Source organism: Passer montanus, unplaced genomic scaffold (genome assembly GCF_014805655.1).
Source record: "Passer montanus isolate IOZ18808 unplaced genomic scaffold, ASM1480565v1 scaffold1, whole genome shotgun sequence".
In the NCBI taxonomy this organism is placed as follows: Eukaryota; Metazoa; Chordata; class Aves; order Passeriformes; family Passeridae; genus Passer; species Passer montanus.
Window position 1 is genome coordinate 11,848,182 of NW_024356504.1, and position 26,811 is coordinate 11,874,992.

The 26,811-nt window shown below is 37.1% G+C and overlaps 2 protein-coding genes across 13 annotated transcripts in view; one reads left to right on the forward strand and one right to left on the reverse strand.

Moving 5' to 3' along the window:
• Positions 1-16,343, forward strand: part of DPP4 (dipeptidyl peptidase 4) — a 41,602-nt gene extending 25,259 nt beyond the window's left edge. Inside the window, exons 18-26 of the mRNA XM_039700862.1 lie at positions 456-554; positions 2,544-2,613; positions 4,207-4,401; positions 5,297-5,351; positions 7,209-7,308; positions 8,850-8,914; positions 13,933-14,005; positions 14,250-14,323; positions 15,179-16,343. Of these exons, the coding sequence (XP_039556796.1) occupies positions 456-554; positions 2,544-2,613; positions 4,207-4,401; positions 5,297-5,351; positions 7,209-7,308; positions 8,850-8,914; positions 13,933-14,005; positions 14,250-14,323; positions 15,179-15,277 (830 nt within the window). The 3' untranslated portion in view covers positions 15,278-16,343. The remainder of the gene's footprint in view (positions 1-455; positions 555-2,543; positions 2,614-4,206; positions 4,402-5,296; positions 5,352-7,208; positions 7,309-8,849; positions 8,915-13,932; positions 14,006-14,249; positions 14,324-15,178) is intronic.
• A 1,933-nt stretch (positions 16,344-18,276) lies between these two features.
• SLC4A10 (solute carrier family 4 member 10) overlaps positions 18,277-26,811 on the reverse strand; it is a 168,383-nt gene continuing 159,848 nt past the window's right edge. For 8 of the 12 annotated variants that reach the window (XM_039710399.1, XM_039710159.1, XM_039710317.1 and 5 more), the window contains 2 exons: positions 24,970-25,086; positions 18,277-20,565 (listed from right to left, as the gene is read on the reverse strand). In XM_039710399.1, coding sequence (XP_039566333.1) covers positions 20,499-20,565; positions 24,970-25,086 — 184 coding nt within the window. In that variant the 3' untranslated portion in view covers positions 18,277-20,498. The other 4 variants (XM_039710762.1, XM_039710485.1, XM_039710671.1 and 1 more) reach the window with 3 other exon arrangements.

The following is a 26,811-nucleotide window of genomic DNA, read 5'->3' on the forward strand; positions in this document are numbered from 1 at the left end:
ATTGTCTTTAATTTATATTATGCCAGAAAATTGCACTTTAAATTTATTCTAATTTTCTTCTCCTTGCATAGTATAATAATAAAAATGTCAGTTATAAAGGGTAAATTTTATTTCAAATAATTACCAGAAGAATAAATTATATAGCTTGATATATATTTATTCAGAGTTTATTTAACATTATACACAGGGCTAGAATACAGTAAGTGGTGTATGACGTATTTACTGATTAATTGTTCAGTTTTTCTGAGACGATATTTAGATGAAAAACAGGGAAAAAAGAACAACAAAAACTATACTGTAAACATTGAATCTGAGAGGAAAAACAAAACCTGCAGTAAACCAAAACTGCAATATAAGTTGCCATCATCTCAGGTTAAATATTTAAAGTCCACAATTAAAGAGCAGTGCATTTGAAAAAAATCAGTTTAGTCTTTGAATCTTGCTTTGTTGTTTAGTCCTCAGATACTTGGAAAAAAATGTTGAACTGGAAAATTCATTGAAAGATATTCAGATGCCTTCAAAAAAATTTGGCACCCTTAATATAGGTGGATATGGTAAGTTCAAAAATGTTTTTTACCTTTCCCCTCCCACCCCCACCTTTTCACCAAGTGGTTCAAGGTTTTCTGCTGAGGAGCATGACAGGACAGATGGGTGTAATGGGAATTCTTGCAGTTATTCAGAACTTAGAGGCAAGATGATTTTTTTTTTTGGCCATCTCCAAATATTCTCAGTTATTTTCTGAAATCCCAAAATGTTCTTATCCAAAATGTGCTTTTTCCATAGTGTGGTATCTTCATGATGAAGTGGCTTAACTCCTTTTTCCTTTATAATAAACTAGAAACCAGAAGTCTCTAACAGTGCATTAAATCAATAAGAGAAATGAGGTTGGGGCACAACCCAAAGCTCTTTAACATTGTTGAATTTAAATTACATTATAAATTCAAGTAGGTCTTTCTGATTTACACGTGCAAGTCGCCTTGGTTTGTGTTAGCAGGTTGGGAGAGTGGAGAAGTTCAGTTACTGTGAAAAAGCAGACACAGTCTAAATGAAAAATCTTGAAAAAACATTTAAACAACATTTCAACTCTATGTCTTTTGACTTTGTTGGTGGGGGGTGTTGAATAGGTTGAATAGATTTTAATTGAATAATCATTCTTGAAAGCACATTCATGCTCTGAGACTGCATAAACCTTAGTACAGACTGAAACAAAATGTTAGATAATGAACTGTTAATGCCTTGTGAGTGGTGCCCCTCAGAATCTGGGTAGAGGAATGTTCTTGGTGTGCTCTTAGGCTGAGCAACATCAAAACCCAGCAGTGGGAGGCCTGGTACCTGTCTGAACTGTACTTGCTCCAGCCTTTGCTACTAGCTTTTCTCTTCATTACAAACTTCCTCCTGATAAAATGAGCAGATATTCTTAATGAAATTCCATTTTACAAACTGTATTGAGTTAGGTCAGTCAATGCTAACTGTTCTTTTTGATGCCTCCCTTCTTTCACTGTTACCTTATTTATATAATAATTCTCTTTATCTTTGTGTTTTCTGTCTTTTATTTCTGTCACATTTTTACTAGGGCTAAAGATGAAATCTTCCAGGCAAGATGGAGATTTAAAGATGTTCTTCATGCTATCAGTTGTATATTCATTTTTTTTTAATTCCTCTTTGTTCTTACTACTTCATGTCTTCAGGGTAAAAGCTTTTGGGTAAGGGGAATCTATTTTTGATATCAAAAGTAGGAGAAGCAAATCCATTTATGTAGTCCAAATAAAGCTTCCAGTCTGCTCACAAATCCATGTAGGTTATTAGAGAAGAAATTCACCCCTGTGACTATAGAGTGTGCAAAAGTTAAAATTAGTATTTTATGTGTTCAGTTTAGTTTGGTTATGTTGCAGTGTTCTGATGCCTTGCATATTTGTATCTGGGCAAATTTCTGTAGGATTTGCATTCTGACTATTACTGCAGTGCAGTCCATCAGCATTGCAGCATCAGTTCACTTAAAATTCATGAGTGAACAATTGAGTCATTCAGTTTGCAAAACTTTCAGGGTGTGCCTTTAAAATGTTCAGCTCACAGCCAACTTCAGTAGGACGAATAACATGAATGGAACTGGAATCAATATTGCTTCAAAAATAATAGATACTTGGATATGTTTCTGGGATGCTTTACAAACTGTCAAGCAAAGTCTATCTGGCAGGTTCAAAATAATATAGAATTTCTTTCCTCTGCTGGGAGAGAAATTTTATTTTTGAACGTGCGTTAGATTTACTACTGTAGAGACATAATGAGTTTCACATGTAAGCTTAGAATAATGTCATGAGACGGCATGTTGATTCCCCAGATTTTATTACTTTCTGCTAGTTTAGCTGTAAAATATTTTTTAAAATGAATAGCTAGGAAGTTCTACATGTATACATTAGGACAGACCAGCTAAAACTGCTCTATAATTTTAGGGGGTGGCTCAAACGTTCTCTTGTATGAATTGTAATGCATGTCACGTAATTTCACGGGAGAGCTGACCTAAGTCAAACTCTTTTCACTTTTAGACCTGTGGTATCAAATGATTCTTCCTCCCCATTTTGATGAATCAAAGAAGCATCCTCTGCTCCTTGATGTGTAAGTTTTCAACCACATGGCAGTGTTGTGTTAATAATCACTTTCATCTACTTCAAATATTCTTAATAAGGAAACACAAAACTGGAATGTTTTCTAATTACTTCTTGAACTAGTTTTAAGATGGAATGGAAAATAGGGGTTTATCCCAGTTCATGGTGAATTCCTGTGCCCTAAGATGATGTAATGCTTAATGAGCACATGCTCTGGCACTGGCACTGAGGCAGATACATTCTATGTGATTTAAGAGCCAGGATGTTCATGTTAGCTTACCTCCTCCTCTGCTCGTGATGTTCCTTAGGAGTAATCTTTGATGAAATCACAATCCAGAATGAAACCTTGAATAAGCTTTGTATTCTAAAGCTGAAGTAATGTGTGTGGCATTGCATGTTTTCTGTGATATTTGACTGTCAGTCAATGTGGACAAACATCATCCTGTGGTCAGGACTGCATTTGCTGTGTATTTTTTTCACAAATACAAGCCCATGAGCATGTGCTGATCGTTCTGGTCTTCCTCAGGCACTTCTGTTCATCCTGGTATGTTTTCTTCTAAATGCGAATTACTGAATTTTAGCTATGCATTAACAGAAAAATGTTAAGTTGCAACTTTTTTACCAAAAGGTGACTCTATAAAGAAACTGGCTGTTAGTTGTTAGATGCAGCTTTATATAATGCAGTTTGGTAGCACTTTTTGTTGTGCCATTGAACATTTTAATGAACAGCCAGTGCTTTTGGCTTCTTAAGACTTGTTTTGGTTATGATACTATTTTTATTGACTTACCTGGACCTTTGTCAGGATCACCTCTGGGTCACAATGATCTCAATATCAGAAATTACTTTGGAAGTATATGGATCCATAGCTGGAATTAAATTCCCAGTAGTTTATTCTGTGCTCATAAAACTGATAAAAGTGGGCTGTAGAACCATAAGAGCCATTTTCTATTTCTTACTCTGTTGAACAGTGGCTAGAGAAGTGCATTGCACAGAATTTTACCATCAAGGCACTCAGTATGATTTTACAGTGATCAAGTGCTTCTGAAATATTTTAAAGTAAAAAGTTACAATTATAGTTTTACTTCCTTTTTCTCAACTTCCTTTTTCTCAGCCTGAGTAAGAAATAGTTCAGACTGATGAGACATAGAAAATGGTATTTTTCATTTTTCCAGTTGAAGGCTATTCATTGATTTCAGACTTAAACCAAATAAATCATGGGTGAATGGAACAGAAATAGAGACCATCACCTTGAAACTCAGGTGACTAGATGTGCCAAAACAGAAGAAAACTTACAGAAGAAAACTTGGCTAGGATTTCTGATAAGCTGCTTTAAGTCAAAATAATGAAGGTTTCTTATTAGAGCAGAAAGAAGTAAAACAACAACAACAACAACAAAAAATCCAGCCTGCTTTCTTGATTAACAGCTGCAGTTTCAAAACAGCATATTGCTTTAAGTGGCACCTTGGAGTCGGTCAGTGATGCTTTTCTTGTTTCCTTGGTTTAATTTGAAAGTTTATCCTGTTGTAAAGGCCAAAATTGTCAGCAGTAATGCTTGATGTGAGAATGAGTAAATGCCTGAATTTTGTGACATTCTTCCCCTAGGTATGCAGGACCTTGTAGTCAGAAAGTTGACCAAACCTACCGGATCAGCTGGGCGACTTACCTGGCCAGCACGGAGCGCGTCATCGTGGCCAGCTTCGACGGCAGGGGCAGCGGCTACCAGGGGGATCAAATCATGCACGCCATAAACCGGAGGCTGGGGACCTATGAAGTGGAAGATCAGATAGCAGCAGCCAGGTGAGCCACAGGGAAAGGTCAACACCTGCTCCTTCTTTTACGTGCTTATCGTGTAGGGGGAAAAACGGTGAAGGTTTCAAATCGTCATCTTGAAAATAGTGGCAAAAAATAGCTACATTCGGCTTAATTTTGTACAGTGAAGTGTGTCATTTATATGCCAACCATCATTTTATGCTTAAAAAGAGAGGAGAGTTAATGCTGTAATACCAGTTAACCATATCTCTGATTTTATGGAGATGATTTTATAGAGATGATATAGTGTCATATTAGTAGAAGAACATGCTACCAAGGAACTTGGAGATGGAAGTTTTACTTCAAGCATTAGCAAGTTTCTGTTGTCACAGAATTATGAGAAATACTCAGCCTTCAAATCGTAGTTCACATTTGTCACTTGGTTTATGCTTGTAGAACCTCACTAAAATAAACAATCTCAGCATAGATCTCTCAGAATTGCAATGAAATTTGATCTTGCAGGGTTTTTTATGTAGGATTTTAAAATGTTAAGGAGTTAAAACAATTTCACAATCTTCTTGATTTTTTTTTATGGTGACTGTATTTCTCTGTGTTGGTCTGTTCCTTATTGCTGCAGTTTGATTTTTGTGCATCTTTAAAAAAAAAGACAAGGCAGGTAGTGAAATCTGACCTAATACAATATAAATGTCAGTGAGTATGGGTTGAGGGGTTTCAGAGTGTCATATGCACAGATGTTTTTTTAAATTTCCTAAAGACACACGTGCCTGAATTATCATATGTTTTCATGTGCAGTCACTATGATGAAGTGGGAAATGCTTGTTTGTACAATAGAAAGAAGAAGACTTGATAGGAAATAGGCATGTCTGTAGAATGGCAGATACTTGCAGTCTGTTAAGTGTTTAATTATTCTGTTTGTTTTCAGAAAGTTTTCTGAAATGAGATTTGTTGATAAGGACAGAATAGCTATTTGGGGTTGGGTAAGTACTCAAATAATTTTGGCGGGAATACTGTTTAATTTGCACAACTGTTTGTTGTGCTGTCATGTGTGTGAGATCCTGCAGTGCTTCATGTGAGGCACCCCTGGGGTCACAGCACAATCCAGAACTTGAGCTGATAAAGTTCATCTTCAAAGTGTGTTTATACATTGCCCTTTTGCAATCATTCAGGAGCCTTTGTAAGAGAAATTAGGACTACTAGAGGGATTAAAAACCAATCTAAATGGATGCTGCCAAGTTCCTGTGTACAGTATGAACCTATACTAAAAAAAAAAACAAAACCCAAGTATGTATTTAACAGTATTTCTTCAGTTGGATGACTGATTTTAAAAAAGATGTGAAATTACACTCGAGCCAGCTGTGTGGGATGGTTATCGTGGTATTTGCAACCAGAGGCCAGATTTCTCTAACTTGATGCATCTTTAAAACCTGGCACAGTAGATGGAAATATTTAATAGTTTAATAGCGTGCACATATCCCCTCAGCTACAAAGCTAAATGTGTACAGAGTGTTGTGATTGCAGTGCTGATTTAAATTGTTAACTGAAATTTGGGCACTGCAGGTGACAGGCACTAATGAATAAATTGCTTGATGTCAATATGGTGTCTTTAATAGCTTTTCTTTTGGGGGTAGACATCTCTGTTATATGAAATCACATATAATGGTACTAACTGTAATGAAAGGAAAATTCTTTCTGCAGAAATTGATGATTCGATGCAATCCCATCTTAAGTCCTTATGACCCTCAGGATGAATAGTAGAAGAACATTCCTTTTTGGAGCTATGTTGGGATTATGCATCCTGGACATTGAACCTGTAGGCAAACAGATTTTCTTTATATCTTGAGTTTTTAGACAGTCTGCCTCTCATTGTCAGGCTGTCATTATGTACATGGATTTTGTTTGCCATAGATTCAGCAGTAACACCTTTACTGTGGCCAGGTTAGGCATTTATACAGTGTTTAATTACTAAGTGCTTGCATTACTTTGCTAATCTCATTGGAAGGACCTAGGCATTGAAGTTGGAGCAAACATTTAAGGACTTTGAAATAAGATGCAATTCCCTTTGCCTGTAATCTGCTTTTAAGACAGGAATGAGATCCAAAAATAGCTCTTGTTTTTGAATGTGGGTGGGCACATTTTCCTAAATAACCCATTCAAACCCTTGTGAGGGCAGTCATTTGGGCGGTTGGTGACAGTGTTTAGGTATCTTGCTGCCTGGATGTTCAAGTGTGTCAGATATTTACTCATCTGTGTATCAAGCTAGACTGTGAGTAAATTCTCTGTGTACAGCAAGGAGTGTGTTGTTGCACAGTTCCTCCCACAAACTCAGCAGATCCTTCACTCCCCAGTCACAGTCTTGCTCCTGACACTTTGGGGGAGAGTTAGGGAGCAAGTTACCATAGGTCTGCTCCAAGGGAGCTGGAAATTTCTGGATGCCCTGTTGCAACTACTCATCGGAGCACACTGTGGGCCAGAGCTCTGCTTCCACCCACTCCCCCAGCACGGGCAGGGACACAGCGGTTCAGCAGTGTCTCGTTTCCTGTCTTTTGCTGCTGCCTACAGTGCTACCAAACGCAGTCATCCTCAGCTGAGTCACAGTTGGGCAGCGTTTGCGCCCTTTTTCCCCATCAAGCTCTCATTCATCAGTGCCACAGCTGCCATGCGCTGTTTGGTGCCTGTTTCCCCGACTGAGCAGGCTGGCTGAGATCTGACCCAAATTCAGAATGGAGTTCATTAATATGAAAAACGCTGATCCCATAAATGCCTGATGAACTGTGTAGCAGATGGGCCCCATCCTTTCCCTTCTGACTAAAATAACAGCAATGTTTTCTTCTCAGTCTTATGGGGGATATGTGACCTCCATGGTGCTTGGCTCTGGAAGCGGCGTGTTCAAGTGTGGAATAGCGGTTGCCCCCGTGTCACGCTGGCAATATTATGGTATGTGAGGGCTTCCTCGTTACAAGGATTCCCATATGTCTTCCAGTGCACACGCTGCAAAGTGTGGATTCGTAGCGCAGAACTTTGGATTATCTACTAGATGCCACATAAATGCCACTTGGTCTGCTTTTATGAGCTCGTGGCCACTGCATTTTGAAATTAAACCAATTTGCTAAATATTATTTCCCATCTTAAAAAGTCACATCCATAACTTGAGGTAATCTCTTTACACATTAATGAAGACAAAACCGTTGTAATGTTGGTAGTACTGCTGTAATGTGTGTACATTTGCTTTGATGGCACACAGTATTGTGTGTCAGGAATTCATCACAGTTAAAGTTTTGTGTCTTCGAAATGAAACTTCACTTATGACAATGAACTGTGAGGATTAGCTTTGCACTTGCATTGTAATTTACTCTCTAAAAGTACCAGAATAGGATTTGAATTGCCTTAGGTTGGTTGGTCAGGGGTTTTTTTAGCATGTCAAATTTGGATTTTATAAATCTAATTCATCTTGAGAATAGCTTGATGTGAGAAAAACCTGATCAAGTGGACAAGTCTCTACATGCTTCAAGCCTTTTGAGCAGAAGGTTTCAAGTAGTTGCATGAGGCTAGAAATGGGCTAGTTAATAGGGGCTCTCCTCCCAGATTAAAAAAAATTATGTAAAGTTATAAATAGGTACTGGTACAATCTGAACACATTTTAACATTTTCCTCATTTTTATTTGTCCAAAAACATTCAAGGGAAAGCTTTCCCTGGCAAACCACTGCTAAAGAAGGCATAATTTATCATTCTGCAACTAGCACAGAGGCTGTATAATAGCTAACTCAGCAGATCAGATCATGCTGCCAGGCAGTAGCAGTAGTCTGTGGGGAACATCTTCATGATATTTTGGACATGAATATTACAGTATGACAGGAAATATTTTTTTTAATGATCAAGATCTCTGAAATTCCACTTTTACATACTTAAATGAAGGATTATGGAGGCATACATATTCAGCATAAAAAAACCTAGTGCAGCAGCTCTGATGAGAAGTCAAATGGACATTAGAATATGGCAGCAGAGCATTAATTTGTATGGTTTAAAACAAAGCTGCAGATCTGAAAATGGTAACATGGCAAAAAAATATGTGGAAAATCAATTTTGTTTTTTTCTCACCCAAGCTGAATCCTAATATGCTACTATATTTGCATAGTATAGATTTTTGGTAGTAAATATTTAGATAAAATAAATAAGATTTTTTTTCTCAGATGTTAGTTATTTACTGCAAACATCTTCAGTCATTTTTTTAGGATTACTGAAAGAATAACAATAAGGAAACACTGACACAAAGTACTATATTAATATTCAGCATTCAGGTGTCCATGGCAACAAGAAGATTAACTATTCTGAATAACGATGGTTACCTACACCCCTCATTGTGGAAAACCTGATTTCCAGTATGCATTGTTACTGCTTGTATTGATGAGAAAATTGATGGTAGACAGACTGAAAATTAAGTAGCAGGTTCTAATTTTGGGGTTTTTTTGAATTTCAGATTCAATATACACAGAGCGATACATGGGCCTTCCTACAGAAAATGATAATTTGAAGAACTATAATGTAAGAAAGAAATAACTTTATTTCTTTTTTTGTGTGTTGTTTCATTTCTAAACTGGTATATTGTTCTTTAAACACTTTAATTCTTTCCGTGTGCAGAAAAATAAGTTTGTTTCTTCTTGCCTGCTAGAACTGTTGCATTGTGCTGTTAGAGGCTGTAGTCTCATGTGTTTGGATTTGCACAAGGTAGCTTCCCCTTGGTGAATGGTTGGGGTTTCTGTTGTTTGTTTGGTGTGTTAGTGTTTTGGGTTGTTTTTTTTTAAAATTCACTTCCATTTGACTACTTCACAGACTGTAAAACAAGCTGTAAAAACTTCTATTTTAACCACCAAAAAACAAATTTGTTTTAAAATGTATATGTTTGTGAGCAAAGAATGCTTTATCTTAAACATTTTTCACAAAAACAAATATACTCCCATTCTTTCTGAAATGTATTTTTTTTTAATGAGTATTGTGTGAACTTCCCTGCTTTAGGAATCTGCAGGTTTTTTGCAGGGAAAGCAAAATTTCCTCAATGCTAGAAAATTTTGACAGGTAAGCTACTGTGATCATATCAAATTGCAGACCAACTGAGAGCCAGCAGTGTCAGGACTGAAATCTCCATAAACAGAGGATGTCCAAAATTTGTTCTAAAATGACCAGTGTTTTCACAGGAGTGAGGGAATTTGCATGAGTCCTGCTGAAAGAAAATTTCATGTAGATTGTTTGTGCTTGTTACAGCATGACTAATCAATTGTTTGACTTGCTCTTCCATGTGCCAGATGATTTTTGTTGCCTCAAGGGCTTTTTGAAGTCACAGGTAGCTGGGCATAGGGCACAGCAACCAAACGTTCTGTTACGTTTTGGGAAACTTCAGGCTGAGGTGAAAATACAGTGGCTGTGGGAGAACTCTGAGGAATCTGAGGGGTACTTTGTGCCCTGGTTATTGGAATGTTTCACAGAAGAGGCCAGCCATGGTGATACTGGAACCAAACATTGATGTTATTAGAGGAGGAGATAGAGCATTCTCTGTGTTTGGGTTGGTAAGCAGAGTAGAGGACAGATAGCACTGTTGTGTGCATTAAAAAAGTGTCATGGGTAGGAAAAAGGGTGGGTGTTGTCGCATTGATTTACAAGTATGATAAAACATATAAATACAGACATATATGTACTGAAACATGTGGCTTGGCATATATTTACAGTACTCTAGTGTTGTCAGCTGCTATGTGAGACATTCTGGTCAAGATTGGGGACAATGGTAGTGACTGCTGGACAGCTTGGTACTGTGTCTGTCTCCCTCTTCTAACCACTGAGCTACTGGGCCCAGCAGGAACTGACCAGCAGCCTGCAGCCTCCTGCCTGTCTTTTTCCAAATGCGTTTCTTTAAGGCAGTGGGAACAGTAGGAGGTCTGCGAGGTAGCAGTGTAAATACAAGTTCCTGTCGCTGTGCAGAACGAACGTTAACGCTCTGGGTGCACAAAGTCACTCACCAGCTTCACGGCACAGATGGCAACAGAGGACTGTTTAATCCTTTCAAGCCAGGAGTCGGATTTTCTTGGCATGGTATCCATTGCTGGCAATGGCCACGTTGAAACTGCCAGTACCAAAGAGCTAAAGGTTTCAAATGTGTTACTCAGAGGACTAATTGGGGAGAATGGTGGCTAGATGGAGGAGGAGTAATTGCCTAGATCAGATTGTCACACTTCGCTGCTGCTCCTAGAGAAAGGAAAATGCAACTTAAATCCTGTTTGTTGTTAAAAGCTCCAAATAATATAATACTTGGACTTTACTTTTAACCTGGAGGGTGGGGTAGCTTGAGAAGTGAGTTTGTTGGTTTTCATGTAGCCTCCATGACAGTGTTGTGGGATCTTGTTATTGCTGAAGACCCTCACTGACTTCAGCCCAGTATGTTCCTGGCTTACAGCCCCTTTGATCCATGTCCCAGTCCCAATAGCCAGCCTCCTGGTCCGGTGACACTTTTGAGAGCTGTTTGCTGAAATGAATGGTTTCTGAGGTGAATGCAGAATCTGTACTGAAAGCTAGTACATACAGCTGAAGCTGTTAAAGCTTGCACTGCTAACTCTGTGCTGTCAGGTTTGTGTGCTGCCTCATATATTCTCTATCCTGCTGCATTGCTGTAAAGCTGGCATGAAAAGTGAAAAGTTGCATAAACTATGGTATGCACCCTGATTTAAAAAAAATTGAGATGGTGTACACACCTCCTTAGAAAAGATGAGCACTGCTAGGCACATTCCTAACATGTAGAGTATTATTGATGACTGAATATATAGACTCAAGAAACTAGTTGTGGTAAGAGGGGTACATCCTGTCTTGTATTTCTGTGACATTAAGTTTTACTTCATTGAAGGCAGAGAATCTGAAATGTTAAATATTGTTTGTCAGGAGTCAAGTCTGAGGGAGGACTCGTGCTCCTAAGTGGGCTGATTAGGTATGTTCAGTGTCTTTTAATGTAGTTGTAAACTATTAAAAATTAGAGCTTTGTAAAAGAGAGGAGCAAGCATGGGTGGTGCTCCTAATATAATCCTAGCCTGAACAGCAGAGAATGTGGCGGCCTGGAAGAAACATCCCTGATGCAAAAGACTTGAGACGGAATCAGGGCAGAGCTCTGGAGGTCAGACGCAGTAGCCATGTAAAGCATACTGAAGAGACTGTTCAACTTGTGAGAACATTATTTTGCAGTTCACTCTGAATTTGATATGCTTTTGGCAAGTGTTTGAAACAGTCATAGATTTGGCAATCTTTTTCTAGCAGATTTGAAATGTTCAGTCCTTAAGAACTGCTGCATCATTAGGTTATGCAAAACAGGGTACAATTTTGTAAATATGCCATCTTGTACTGATTTGACATTTGTTCTATTATCTGAGAATATGCTAAAGGGAGAGAGACCTTCAATTTCAGCCAAACCTTAACTTGTTTGTGGAGTGCTGATAAAATGTTGACTGCTGTGTGATCTTTAGAAAAGCCAGTTACACTCAGTAGGGCCTAATTCTCAGTACTTGTTCACGTTACCTTTTCAGAGCCTTTGTCCTAGCAGTGTAACTGTAAAACAGAAGTGGTAAATAAAGTTGCATTTTTTGGCTGTCCACTGAACAAACCTTAGTTTGTTCAGCTGCTGTTGCTTTGTTGTCTAACTCTGCCTACTTGAGAGTGCTCCCTAGCTTGCAAACTTCTTTAAGGACACAAAGGTACTGTGTCCTTAAAGCATGTTTTAGGGAAGGGACTCTTCATGCTGAGTGTGAGTACAGCAAGTGAAGTATCACCAGTGATAAAAAAGCAGAGAAAGTACCTCATATGTTTCTTCTTTCTGAAGTATTTTTACAAATAACTTTATTTTATTTAATGCCTGAAGAGGAAAAATAGTGACATCCTCTTTCTAAAACTGCTTTTGCCAAGTCAAGCTCTCAGAAGTGTAGCTTAAATCAAGCTTCCAGAAGGTTTACTTAAAGCAGCATTGCTTTTCTGCAATAAAGCCTAGCAAGGTGATCTATCAGTTTTCCCTCTGCACATGTGGGAAATTATTTACTCAAAGGATACTGGTTGGTTTGGGGTTTTTTTTGGTTGTTGGTGGTTTTTATTGTCTTTAATCTCACTGGGTCGTTTCTTTCTCATTTGTTCTTTTGGTCAGCTGGTTTACCAGTGCTCCTTGGTGCATCAAATTGCTCTCTCCATATTTTGACACTCACGGCTAAATGTTCTTATTCCATGATACCAAATCATCTGAATGGAATATGTCATGCTTCTGCTGTTGGTGGATTTCTGTATACTGGATTTCTAGTGTTCTCTAGCCTTTCACTATCAAAAGAGGGCAACTGCAGTGTAAGAGACTGGAGGGTGGGAGTTTTTTGCCCTCTCTGCTGAACTTTGTTTTTAGATTTCATTGAATACATACAAAGAATTCATTTTATGTATGGAAGGGTTCTGGTACACTATTCTGCCATGACAAAAGGAGTTTAATATTTGTACTTGCTTTAAAGATTCATGAGTGTACAAGAGACATAAGGAAATCAGAACCCTTCTTGTCTTGGTAGTATGAAGTATTTGACTTTTTTGGGGTACTAAATGCAAATCCTTGTGCAAGGATAGAGCCTTAGTACAAAATTTGGAAGAAAAAAAGCAAATCACTAAATTCTTCTGTTCATAATTTTTCGTATTTTTTTTTTGCCTCATTAACTGCTTGTCTTATCAAGTCTAAAATGTCTTGTCCCTGTTGTTCCTCTTCTTTCTCTGCTCATGGCAGAGCACCATCCTACTCCCTTTTCTCGCCCAAATTAAAAATCTTATCTGCAATCCTCACTGCCTTCATTCTTGAGTCACAGTAGCAAGTCAGGTGGGCTAGAATGTTCTAGGGAATATGTTGTTACTATGTTTTAAATTTCTTGATTAATCATAGTCGCCGATTATTTCATCTTTTCATCACTGTATCGTGTTTCCATTCCCAAAATGTAGCTTGACTTCTATTTAGAGATGTGGTCTAATGATTTTTGTTGAGGCATTTTGAGAGCACATTTTTCTAAACTTCTTGTTACCCGGTTTTTCTGGAGATGGAGGCAGTATTAGCTCTGGTGCCTTACCTGCAGGTGAACCTTGTGTGGAAGATAACATGTGTAGCCTCTGCAAGATCTACTCCTTGCTCTCGCAGGGTGCACTGTTGCCATGGCAACATTTTTTTTTTAACTTGTCTGCAGTCAAACAGGAACCCTATGGCACACGGAGTGCTGCAGGCTACCACCATGCTGGCCATGGACTGAATGTGAACCTGACTGCAGAGCTCTTCCCCTCTGCAGCTGCCTGCTCCTTGGCAGCCACAGCCTTGGGAACAGGCGCGGGGTGGTTTGATGTGGGCACCCAGCCCTGGATGTGTGACCCTGTCCCGTGGCACTTCAGAGGGGGGTAAGCAGGGCTGCGCTTGCTTTGAGCTGAAGAACCCCAGACAGTGTCAACACGAATCAAATTCAGTTGCTAGCAAGTCATACCCTAATAAATAGCAGCTTTTTTTCTTTTTTTTTTTCATTTAATTTCAGAGTTCAACAGTAATGGCCAGAGCTGAAAAATTCAAGGAAGTTGAATATCTCCTTATTCATGGAACAGCAGATGGTGAGTTGCAGTTAATTAGACATTTTAGTATTACAGACAGGTTCGCAATTCTACTACTGACAAAACAAAAGCATGAAGGGGCAAGGCTGTTACATTTGCGTCAATAAAATAATACCGATTTTTGCAACTAATCTGTGTTTCAGTCAGCAGTGCTGGGGAGTCTAGTGTGTATAGTTGCTTTGATTTTCCCCCAGAGTATTACAGAAGCAGTTTTTGTTTACCTTTTTCCTCTTCCACTTTTCAGATAATGTTCACTTTCAGCAAGCAGCACAGATTTCCAAAGCTCTTGTTGATGCTGAAGTGGATTTTCAGGCAATGGTATGGTTCTGGTTTGTGTATTGTTATACAAATGAGAATAATAACATAAGCTCCCTGTGGTAAGGTATAAATTCATTGCCTTCTTAAATGGAAGTTCATATAGTTGCATTTCATATTCAGTAACTGAAATGTGAACATAAAGCATGTATTTTATTTCTGCACAAGAAAAACTGTAAAGCAACACTATCTCATATTTGATCCTTTTAACCTAATCTTTCATTTTCTTAAATTTTTTGTGTTCTCAAACAAATAGACAGTCCCAACCTTTGCATATACCCAAGTGCAATGAATAGTGTCTTACAGATAGGATAAAAAAATCCCAGCAAAATAGCAAAATCCCAGATAGCCTGTCCATCCTGTCTGGTGTTTATTGTACTTGCAAGACAAGCAGTTATTTGCCCTTTCTTATGTTGTGCATGGAAGTTCTCAGACTAGGGAGCCATCTCTTCCTTTCCTACATTCTCTCAGCCCTCGAGGAGCAGTGCTAGAAAAGATATGTACAGAAGGAGGCCAAGTGCATGGTTTTCTTTCAGCCAAACTCAAAGGATATACAGAGGGAGAGGTCAGGCACCCCTTGTAACTGAACAGCTGAATCTACCTTCCATGTGGACAAGCCACATGTTGTTTTTACACCTTCAGCATAAAAACAGAGCATGTCCCACATGCAAAGAAGGAGCTTAAGTGTCAAAGCAGCTTCCAAAGCAGCTTTACCCCATCATGTCTTTGCTTCCATGCTGAAAGCCACATGCTAGGATCATTTTAAATGGCTGCACAGGTTTTTATGTCTGTCATGTTTGATTTATATCCTTTAGCTGTAGCTGCAACTAACACTCTCTGTGTTTCTCTTTCACGCAGTGGTACACTGACAAAGACCATTCCATCTCCGGTCAAGCACATAAGCATATTTATACCCATATGAGCCACTTCATAAAGCAGTGTTTCTCACTGCACTAGCACCAGCATTTTGCTTGTTAGTGATGGTACTTCTCCAGAAAGCTCTCATGATAATGTACTCTGAGCCAGTGTAAATCAAGATGAGATAAGAGTCAGCTCTTGGGATACCGGTGTACACAATGAAATGCTAATCTTTGTAATGATTCCTGTTGCCAAGCAACTATTGCATTTTTATTGACTGTGTTTAATCGGGTCTTAACATCACCGGAATGATGTTGCAGACTTCTAGGAAACATGGTACTTGCTTGAGTAATTACCTTTTGATATTTCAGTCTAAAAGAGAAACAGTCGAGTTTGTATGTTAGAGAAAGGAATGATAAAAATGTCACAGGGCGATCAGTCACAGAATAAAAATATAATAATGTTTCCATCAAAAGTGAAATGAACCCTGTGGTAATTTCTGTGAGAATAATGAAGAAACATTTTTGCAGAAATTCGTAAGGCTTGATAATTATTATTTTAGAATGGGTACCAGGAATACTGCAATGTTAATATGTGCAGAATGAAATACTTTATACTGCAGTTCCTGAAGTAAGCGTGTTTTCTCTGCAATACCTTGTATTACAGTTGTAGAACTCTTGCAAGGCAAGCACAAAACCAGCTTTCACCAAAGATTCTGAATGATACCTAATCAAACCAGTGTCACTGAATTTCTTTGTATGCTATCATATAGTACTGTTATTTTTGCTTATTTTATAGTAAAGATGGCTGCTTCACTGGGGAGGTGCACTGCAAAATCTCCTCTGGGAACAAGAGCCCCATTTTTTTAATGTAGAAGTTGCTCATGTTGTGATGAATAGAAACTGGTTCTTACACTGAAACATAAAACATTACAATGCAAACTAGCAGTCACAGCAAGGGCTGGACTGTCAATCTCCTGTGAACATGCTCTTTAGCAAAACCTTACAGCCTACCAATAAATATTGCTTTCTTTACAGCACTCCAGGTAGGATTCTCCATCTAATCTGAGGTTTAGTTTTCTTAATTTCACATAGAAAAAATGCAATCCACTTGTACTAAAAATTGTGCTGCTTTAAAATAATAAAGACATTAATTTATGAAAGGAGGTGTAGTCCATATCCTTGAAAATGTTGCTTCAGAAAAAGAACACTAGAATATTTTAAATCCCCGTTAATTTTGAGGATGACTTACAGTGTAAGTCATCTGATTTTGTGTAATGGTATCATGTAATGGAGTGTGACATGATTATCTAACACTTAGCTTCTTGGTATTACATGCCAGCATCTGATTATGTCTGTATTGTGGGTTATTAGTGACATTAGGTGTGAATGTAAAAGTACTCATGCAGACAGATAAAGCATGGGGAAGAATGTTAAGACACTTTGTGCAGCTTGTCCTTAAATGAGAAAGTCTCAAATGGAAAATCAGATTTTGTTTTCACAAACTAACAATTCCTTGACTCACAAAATAAGATGGGCGGTTTTGTTCTGTTTGTTGGCATTTTTTTGAAACACACTGGAGCTGGGTTTTACAAATACCATCTTGGGTTTAAGGGAGTAGTGGCTCTAATGTTGACTGGCACCACAGTTAAAGTTCTACAGGCTTACAGGCTGTCAGTTATCTCCAAGAGGTTTTATCATCACATCTCTCATTCTTTTGACTCAAGGCAAAGAAACCTATGTCAGTATAAGGTAGATCCCAGCAATACAGACAGGTTATAAAAAAAGATTATCATTATGATATGGCTTGTGTATGCAAGGGTAAATAGTTAGGATTTCTTTTAATGTTATCACTCATACTGTCATAAAACAAAAAAAAAGTGTTTCTGTAATCCAAAAAACTTCTTTCACCAGACTCTCATTAGATAAGTGCAAGAATTAATATAATCAAAGAAACATTTAAAAAAATACATGAAACTAGAAATTATATGGTTTAAGTCTTTCATTAAGATGCAATTCTTTGCATCTGACCTATGTTAATGATTCTAGCATCTCACTGGGAATCTACTCTCAATACATCATCCCCTGTTAATGGTCTTATCTGCAAGGCATTACATAATGCAATGCTAATTATCTTACTTTGTCTGGAAAGCAACTTCTAAGGTATGCTGGTAATAGACAATGATACAACTTTTAAAACAAAATAAAATTTCATTGCTATAGTAAGTGTCCTAATTAACATAAATTCAGTGTCTAATTTTTCACAGTGGTAGAACTCCCTCAGCTCCAAAAATAATGCAGGCAAGAGGATGGTAGAGCTGCCTCAGGGAACTGACAACTTGCTTGAACTGCATGAGCACAGGTAAATAACTAAAACTGAGCCACAGAAAATATCTAGCTCATTTCATTAATGTCCAAAGCTAGAAGTCAGTTGTGCCTGAATTACTGTAACTTGCACCCCTACCAATTACGGGCTTTCTCTGTATTTTTTTTCCTATGTGAAATGGATGTTTAAGTTTGTTGTACAATACACAGAAGCAGTGGAAGCTTGAGGTGTCACTGTTACCATTCTTAGGCTAGGAGACTTCTAGTCTTTGGTTTAATAATTGGTGAAGAAGCTCAAAAGGGATTTAGTAAGCTGGAATCAATACTGTACATAGCATTGCAATTCATGGCCTTAAGGTTTTTCAGTAGCAGAAATTTAGGGTTCTGAGAAGAGCAGAAGCATTTTAAATTGTATGACCTTAACTATTGATTTCTAAAAAGATCCAACTACTCCTGCTTTGTCCCCATCATCTCTCTCAGGAGGAAGGGGGACCAACTCATGAGTAGTAAATTGGAGCTTCATTCCATTCTCTTCATGGAACAGCGAGCTCTGGGCTGTCCCCAGTGTCACACTTACTGTTAAGGTCAGACCAAGTACACAGCACCAGCTCACAGCCTTGCATGTTTCAGTGAGATTCCACTTGAAAAGGGAGCCATGCTGGGCTCTACCAATCATTAATTTGTGAAGCCCGTTCAGGTCAGGTAGACATTTCAAATATTGTGTGGTATTGTAAACCTCTTCTGAGTTTTGCAGTATAAAAATAAAATTGAAAATTAGTTAGGATAAATATTTATTTTCACATAACATATCTTAATTGTGAAAAACACAATAGTCTATTCACATGTACACATAAACTTTTGTAATAAATTACATCCAAGAAGTTGAGTAATTTTGACCAGGAATATGAAATTAGAAGTAAATATAGCACTACATCTGCTTTACATTGTGTGTGATTTCAGAACGTTAAGATTATCATTGGAAAAGCACTTAAATTCACGCAAAACCAGAGTGTTTTAAAATAAAACCACTCTGAAATACTGAACAAAAATACAGAATGCCATTGAATACATTGATTTCTTAATATTCTAAGAGTTGGTCAAGTGAAGCTAATACATTTTGATTGTATACATTATCTGTAACAAAGTCAGCAACATGTTAAAACACCATCAGGCTGCTTTCAGGACAAACCAGTATTGAGCTTCTATACTAACCTTAAAACAATTGGAATCTTACAATTTATCATCAAGTACACAAAACAAAGCATTTAACCTTAATGCATCAGAGTTTTTTTCTAAATTTACATATACAAAACATTTAATTAGATGTGAATCCTTTTTCACGTCCAGTAGAATTTTTTTTCTCCATAAAAATGGCTTTTAATGGGCTTTGATAATACTAAGGTAAATTTAGAACAGTGACCCTATTAAGTTTGCAGCAAAATGCAATTATTTATGGCTAAAGTATTAAAACATACACACTCACATACACGAAAACACTGGAATATTTTAAATGTGCTGAATGGGAAAACTTGTTCACGAGGTCTATAGAAAAATTTGCGTATTTGGGAAAGCTGGGGAATGTTAGAGCCCTATGGATGAGTTCTTAGGAAGATTGCAAGACTACAATTCTTATTTTTAGGATTCAAAGTTACAGCATAATACTGAGAGTTAGCTTTCATTTTTATAATTTAAAAATTTATCTTAAAAAATTTAAAAATCAGTGAATTCCAAATAACACAATAAAACTTCAGCTCCGCATCCCTATTCATTCAATACCTAATCTCTCAGTCTTTTACAGAAAAGAACAGCTTGAAGGATCAGGCAGTAACAAAATCCATTACAAAAAATGTAATAGCCTTAAAGCCACATTTTACTTTGCAATGTTGTTTTTATCTTTTAATCAATATGTATTTGATAGAATAATAAAGAGCTGTAACAAAACAACAGCAGGATACCCATTTAATTATTATACATAATCTCTGAAACTAAGAGGTTTACAGTTGTTAGTGGAGAGAAGACAATATAAAATACATCCTTTATGTGGCTGAATTTTAGGCAATAAAGAGGAAGATCATTGGGAAGGTGGTAAAACTGCATGTGGGGTATAGTTTGTATCTACAAAATTTTCCCTATTATAAAATAATGGATTGATTAATGACAAAATGCCTTTGTTTGGCCTACCATGGCAACATTCATACAATACAAGATACTGTAATCACAAATCGCATTTTAAGAAATACTGTACCCATGTTTCACAGCAAAGGATGTGGTGGTGTTCTTTAACTAAGGTGAGAAAATGCTTTAATATATATTTTATATATATATTTATTTATTTATTTATATATATATATATATAGGACTATGTTCCGGTTACATACAAATTTTAATATTAAATACACTGTAATAAATCAAGGAAAACTTCACAAATACAGAATCTGACCCTGCAATTCACATTGCAAAACTGAATCCATGACTTCAAATGGACAGATTAAGGAGGAAAGTATTATCCTTGTTAGTTTAGTCACAGGGTCAGATCAGTTGTTATTTTATAAACTTCTTAATGTTTGCTTGTCAGTTTGGGTCTCTTGAAATCATTTATTAGTTAGGTGATTTAAAAAAAAAATTGGAATAAGGGTTTTCAAGTTCATCTTGAATCAAGATTATTAAGTATTCTCACACAGAAAAAGTAGCAAAATACAGTACAAACCTATTAACAGGAAAGTTGAATTTGAAAGAAAATTTGCTTCTTACATTTCTGATACAAGTACTGATAAATGGCCAAGATCAGCAAAGAACACAAAGATTTTTTGCATTGGCTACTGCAGACATTTACATTGATACTAGACAAGATAGACAAGGTGGAATGAGACAAGTATTGCACTACATTACCTGTGCTAGTTTGAGATGAAAGACAAAAGTTACAAGGTAAATAATTTATATTTAGTGGTTGTGGCACTCCTTTAAATCATTTGTAAAAAAATTACTTGAAGAGCAAGTCATAGACAAGTCTCCCGGTCAACACCTTTCCCTGAGTCAGCTTTCTTCTCTTTTCTGATTTCAGCACTAGGAAACGAAAGGGGAAACAAAAAAAATAGAGTTATGGTAGTACTATCACACACACAACTATGTATATATATATAATCTACCTGAAAACCAACATTGCACAGATACTTTATTTTTCATGCTTCATGGCACAAACTGGGAAAGCAAGTGAAAATTTCTGTGCTGAATGGTGTGGAAGACATCAGGCAGCATTTTAGGGACAAGGTAGGTAAAGAACTTAAGATGTACAGACAGCCAGCATGCAAGCAAAGATAGCCACTTATTTTTTTCTTTTTTGGCAAATACAACTTAATTTACTAAATAATGGTAATGGTACAGTTCTCAGACAATACCAGCACATTCTTAAATGGAGCAAACAAGAGCTCACAGTAAGTATTTCTTGTCTTTAAAATGTATTCTCTTGTTCAACTGTACATTTAAAAGGAATGTTTCTGAACTAGAGTAGTGCAAGCCAATATCCAGCAAATATTTGGCTTTCAGTCTTGATTGGAGAGAGCAGAAGTCTGGCGAGGATGAGGAGAGACAATATTCCCCATGTGGAGAGTAATACATACTTCCTCATGTATACATTATAAGGAAATAAATTTAAATTTAAAAAAAAAAAGCCTGAAAGATCAGATACAAGCCATCTTATTCAGAACAGTAAACCACAGTTCAAATTTGGATTCAGCCTTTTTTTCCCCCCCAGTAAAACAATGTTGATTTGCCTATAGAAAGCAATGTACGTGCAAAGCAGATGATTTTTTGTGTGTGTGAGGGTCCTAATTTACAACAGCGTAAATAAATAAAAAGTCATGTTCTTCCAATGAGTCTCAATCACAGTATGAAAATGCAAAGAGGCTTCCACAACACAGGCAAATCAAGCCTTCAACAAAGAGTGGCAGGGTATCTAAAGAAAACCAGATGGTTCTGAGAACAAACCTGTAGCAAGCACATAACCTACCAGGTTTCATGGGAATAATTCCTTAACTAGAATGAATGAGAAATAGGCTGAGTTACGCAAGGCTTAAAGAAAGCAAGATCAATTCTCAAATTCTTAAGGTGATTCATGCACAATTCTACAATCATTTGACATTTTTCTTCACATAAAAATTGCTTTAAGGATACAATTCAGTTCAGCCAAAGCTTACTTCTATGCCTATGGCAGCTTCCAGAGGTGTTAATGGAAATAGCTAAAGAATACCAACTTCTGCCACTTCAACTGCCAAATCTGTCACCTTCTGTAGAACAGTGATAGAATTGGGTATGTTACACTTTCTGCACACAAAGGGTATGCAAACAAATTCCAGGGGGGGTGAATTGAAAGTGCAGCAGTACAGCAGGCAGGGAGTTACCTGTGCTTAGTAAAAGCAAACACTGAGGTGTTGTGTGCCTTACAGTCTATAATATTTCCACGTTTTAGGTGCCTCTGTGATACCAGGAAAGTCTTCCTTCTATTTAGGATTCACATCTCTGAGCAGCTCCTGCAGATGTGGGCTTTAATGCCTTGAGAAATTTGAAAAAAAAAGGACAAGTCCAGTCTTTTTCCAGTAAAACAAGTCACTGGTGGATCTGTAAAGGAGTTGGAGCTCTCTTCCTCCCTACCAAGGGAGTAGCCTAACACGCCTGAGCAGGAAGGTCTGGGATGTGGGATTTTCATACCTTCAGGTCGAAAAGAAAACTCACTCATATCATCTACAAAGTGACAGATGCCTCTTTCTCCAGTACTTTAAAAGACCAGCTAAGTCTGTCTCCTGTCCATAGTCAGGTCTGCATATGCTTTGAAATTGCTCTCTGAAGGGCTTAATACTATGAGCAAAGACAGAGGAATGTTTATTCACATGTACCAAAGAGGGCTGTGCTACAGGTAGGTGCCTTGGTGTTCCTTTCTACCAAGAAAGGCTCAAAGGCAGACCTTTAGGTCCCTGTGAATTTTAATAATAAAAAAAGGACAGTTGGAAAATTGTGAAGTTCATGTGCCTCTATGGCTAGGCAACTTGATTGAATCCCTTGTAGTCCTCTCTTTGAGGTAGAAACATTCAGGAGCCCGACATGTAAGAACTCTCTCACACTATGCTATTTCAAATAACCAGGGCCAGGGAATGTCTTGTGGTAGAAATTATCCATCAGATTGGGAAGTCATTTGTATAAACCCTTCCTGTCTAAAATCTCTTTTTGTAGATGATCTTAGTTTATAATTGGTCAAGTCAACTCAGCATTTAATTACTACAAGTAACTTCTTGTTAATTGGCCAATGCCTTGCATAAAATCATAGTATACTATCATAATTTAATTATCCCCATTTAATAATATTTTGAGATATAAGGAAGCAGAACTGACAGCTGAAAGGGAGTACTAAATGGTGTGTAGTGGAACTTCACAAGGCATCAATAAAATTTATTTCAAAATGAAAATTTTCCCCCTCTATGATAAGGTACCATTCACTGCAGAAATTGTTAATCTAATATTGCAAAATTTATCCTTACAACTGCTACCATTCCAAGCTTTTTTTTTTCCTTACTAATTACCTAGGATTGAATTATATCCTCATTTAATGATACATGCATTATGTTTTGTAATATTTTTGTAGTTCTGTCCCTAATATGACTTAAGATTAAAGTTGCTTATGCTTTGCTTATCGTAAAGAAAGTCTTTCAGGGTTAAAGCTCTTTGAATCTATTCCTCTCTCAGAATCTGAGACAAGGTAGAGCACCTGAAAATGCAGGATTTCAGAGTCTTTAAGGCTGTTGGTTTACAACAGAACACTCATATCTAAAACTAGAAAAATATTTTCTCCTGAGTCTTTGTTTTCAAGAGCAAAGATACAAGAAGAGATTGAAAAGGAGACCTTTAGAAAATTAGTTTCTATTTCACTGCAGTTTAAAGGTCAAATCTCTTATCTGAGCCACAATCTCTGTGGATGCTCTTTGTTCAGAGGGTCATGTTTACATCATCTATCATACCACCAAAGAAAGCAACATCCACCAGGAAAATTACAACCCCTGTGTACCCAGGGGCTGTGAATGTGCCACAGCAGGTTCTTCTCTTTCTCCAGGCTTTCACAACATGGACAGCAGGGTACTTGACAAGAAAACCCTGCAGTACATCCTCCTCCCGTGCCCCATGCTGGTTTCAGTGACATGATCCTTTTCAGTCCATGTGTAGGGTGGCAGGCAAACAAGAACTAGGCTATTCTGAGTCTCAGTGAAATATCAAAATGACCACATTAGTGGGCTGCTCCATGGGTGTTTCAAATGAAGGTTCTCTGGTCATCAACTGCTTAGTTTCATTTATGCAGTACAGGGAAAGGAACAACTGAAAGGCAGCATGCCATTTTGGGGTGATAAATTAAAAAACACTATCAGTACAAGTGTTCTCTTACTGCATCTGTTCACCTTGAAACAATAACTAGCTGTTTCAAACATGGGCTTTTGAAAAGTATATTTAGAAATGGGCAGAATACAATTCTGTATTTTAGAAAAGATTACTAGGAATAAATTCAGTCTGACATTTGAATACACTACACTATTTAAATACACTATTTTAAATACAGAGTAAATTTCAAATTCTAATATTTGAGACTTTAATGAAGATATTTTACATTCTTATTTGAAATTTCTTCTCATCCTGTCTCCCCAAAAACTAAACAAAGTCAACTCATTTGGGTTCCAAGGTGGCAGACACCGTTTTGAATTGGAAGACACAACCAAGGAAAGGTTGGGGTCAGGGTCTTACCTTTGGGGAATCAGCTTCTAGAGTGATTAGGAAGGGGAGCTTATGACAGAAGTGTGATACAAAACAATTAAATAGAAAATAGTTACATTTTAAATTTATGGAAGCAGAGGAAAAAATTCTCTTAGAAAATCACACTGTGCTTGAATTTAATATTTTCTTATTCCTGTCGTAACTCTGTAGCACAGATAAAATAATGTGTCTTCATTTTACTGGACTAAAATCTAAAATTATTTAACTGTTTTGAGTACAAGTGAAGTTGGCAGAAAAATGTAAAGATATGATGCAATCATAAAATTATTTTCACTCCAAATATTATTAGATTGCATTCAGAGTACTGGGTTCTTCATACAGCTATTTCCAGGGGCAGTGATGATCACTTCTTTTTCAAGAGGAAAGAACAAAAGCAAGCAGAACAAATGCAATATCCAGGTGGAGGCTGGTGGTTCATTACACAAGCATCAGGCATGCTCAGCTTCATTTTCCACTGGAGCATAACTAAGTACCATGCAAATATTTGTGATTTATGTTTTTAAATAAATAGTGAATTTGTGTTTTGAGCTCAGAATATTACGACTGGACATAAGAAATAAAACTGCAAAATGCTATCAATATTTCTAATCCCTAGCAAAATATTCTAATATTGGTTTGACACCAATATACAAAATATAATGAAGTTAAAAATATTAAGACCTTTTAGAAGGAAAGCTTGACTCCTTATCTTTTGCATTCTCTGAGGATATCAACAATGTCTTCCACACAGCAGTTTTCGCCATTTCATCAGAAATGTTTATCACAGATGGGTCATCTCTAGACAAGAATGAAAGTAAATACACAATAAAACAATCAGCAATCAGTCTTGTTACTTATTAACTCAATAAAAGTGCTTGAAAACTGGTAGTGATGACAATAATTACGTGCATTGTAAGTCAAGAGACTACGTTAAAGTTCAGAAGTCCTGAACAATTACTTAAATACTCTCTCAGAACATCTTAGCACTTTTTAAGGTATTTTCTCCCTCCAACAGCAATTAATCACAATAACATGAAGAAAATTTATTGTGTCACTCCCAACTAATAAAAAAGAGAAAAATGAAGAAGTGTGAAATTAAATATTGCTCAAGATCTCACAGCATGTTAGTGGCATCACTGGATTAAACATGATCCCAAAAGGTCTCCTCCAACAGCAATTAATCACAATAACATCAAGAAAATGTATTGTGTCACTCCCAACTAATAAAGAGAAAAATGAAGAAGTGTGAAATTAAATATTGCCCAAGATCTCACAGCATGTTAGTGGCATCACTGGATTAAACATGATCCCAAAAGGTCCTGAAACTCCACCTACTTTTAAAACTATTTTTAAAGCAATCAAAAGCCTTAACAAAATTAAATATTTAAGATAGCTAATAAAAATGTCCAAATCAAACAAACTAATCAGTAGCCTTAAGTAGCACTTTGTAGCCATTATGGTCTTTGCTTTACCTGGACTGCTCCAAACTTGTATTTATACACATAAGAATAATAAAGTCTTAAACATTTTAAGGGGTTGCCTGTACATTATTCCTGACTTCATGGTTACATATACTTGGCATTCAGTAAGCCCTCAGTAAACTTGCTGTTCTGTGTTTCGGGGAACCACTTTAATCACCAATATCTTGACTCTTGTTTTTAGCTACAGGTGTGCAACCCTTACAGTACAGAGAGTCAGGTATTATCCAGGCAACTCTACCAATGTCAACACACTGTGGAGATCGATAGAGATCACACTGCAAGATAAATTAAGCTACATATTGCTAATAGAAATTACAACAAGAATGTATGGACAAAACAAGAAAAGAACCAGACCATTAGTAGTTGATGAGTCGGATTTTTTCAGAGACACTGTTACAAATCTCCTGATTTGCATTAGGAGGTGTTACAGTAACTTTGTGTTAAAATGTTAGAGGGAAGGCCACTCTAAGATGATGTTCCTATGAACTCACATTTATGCAGAGGTTACTGTCACCAGATATTTCAAATCTTTTCTTAAGAATTTATTTCTGAAAACTTTAAATTATATTCATTCCTTATGGGCTGGCAACATGTATTATTACTATCTATAATATAGATGTTCATGCCTTTTTTGTTGTGTCAGCCCTGCATTATGCTTTATCTACCCTGCAGAGTTCTAGATGCACTCATTATCTTACATAACAGGATTTAATCAGAATGTTTTACGATGTAATACTGTAAGAACCTAGTTTTTCTGCAGCGTTTTCAAAATCTTTCCTGGATCCCTGCTTGCATCAGGGTGAAGGGTTTGACCTTCTCCGCATCTTCCTTTTGCACTGTGCATGTCAGAAGCCAAAGCTCATTGTGAACAGTCTGATCCTGCAGTCCTGTCCAATGGAAAACTTCCAACTAGTGTGTATTTCCCTAGGGAAAGTGAGATCGTGTGGAAAGACTAGAAAAGGGCTGACCTTGTTAAATGATGCAGTGTGTGGTTCAGTTCACCTATCCATACCAAACAAACATCTTCCTGATATTCAGTAAG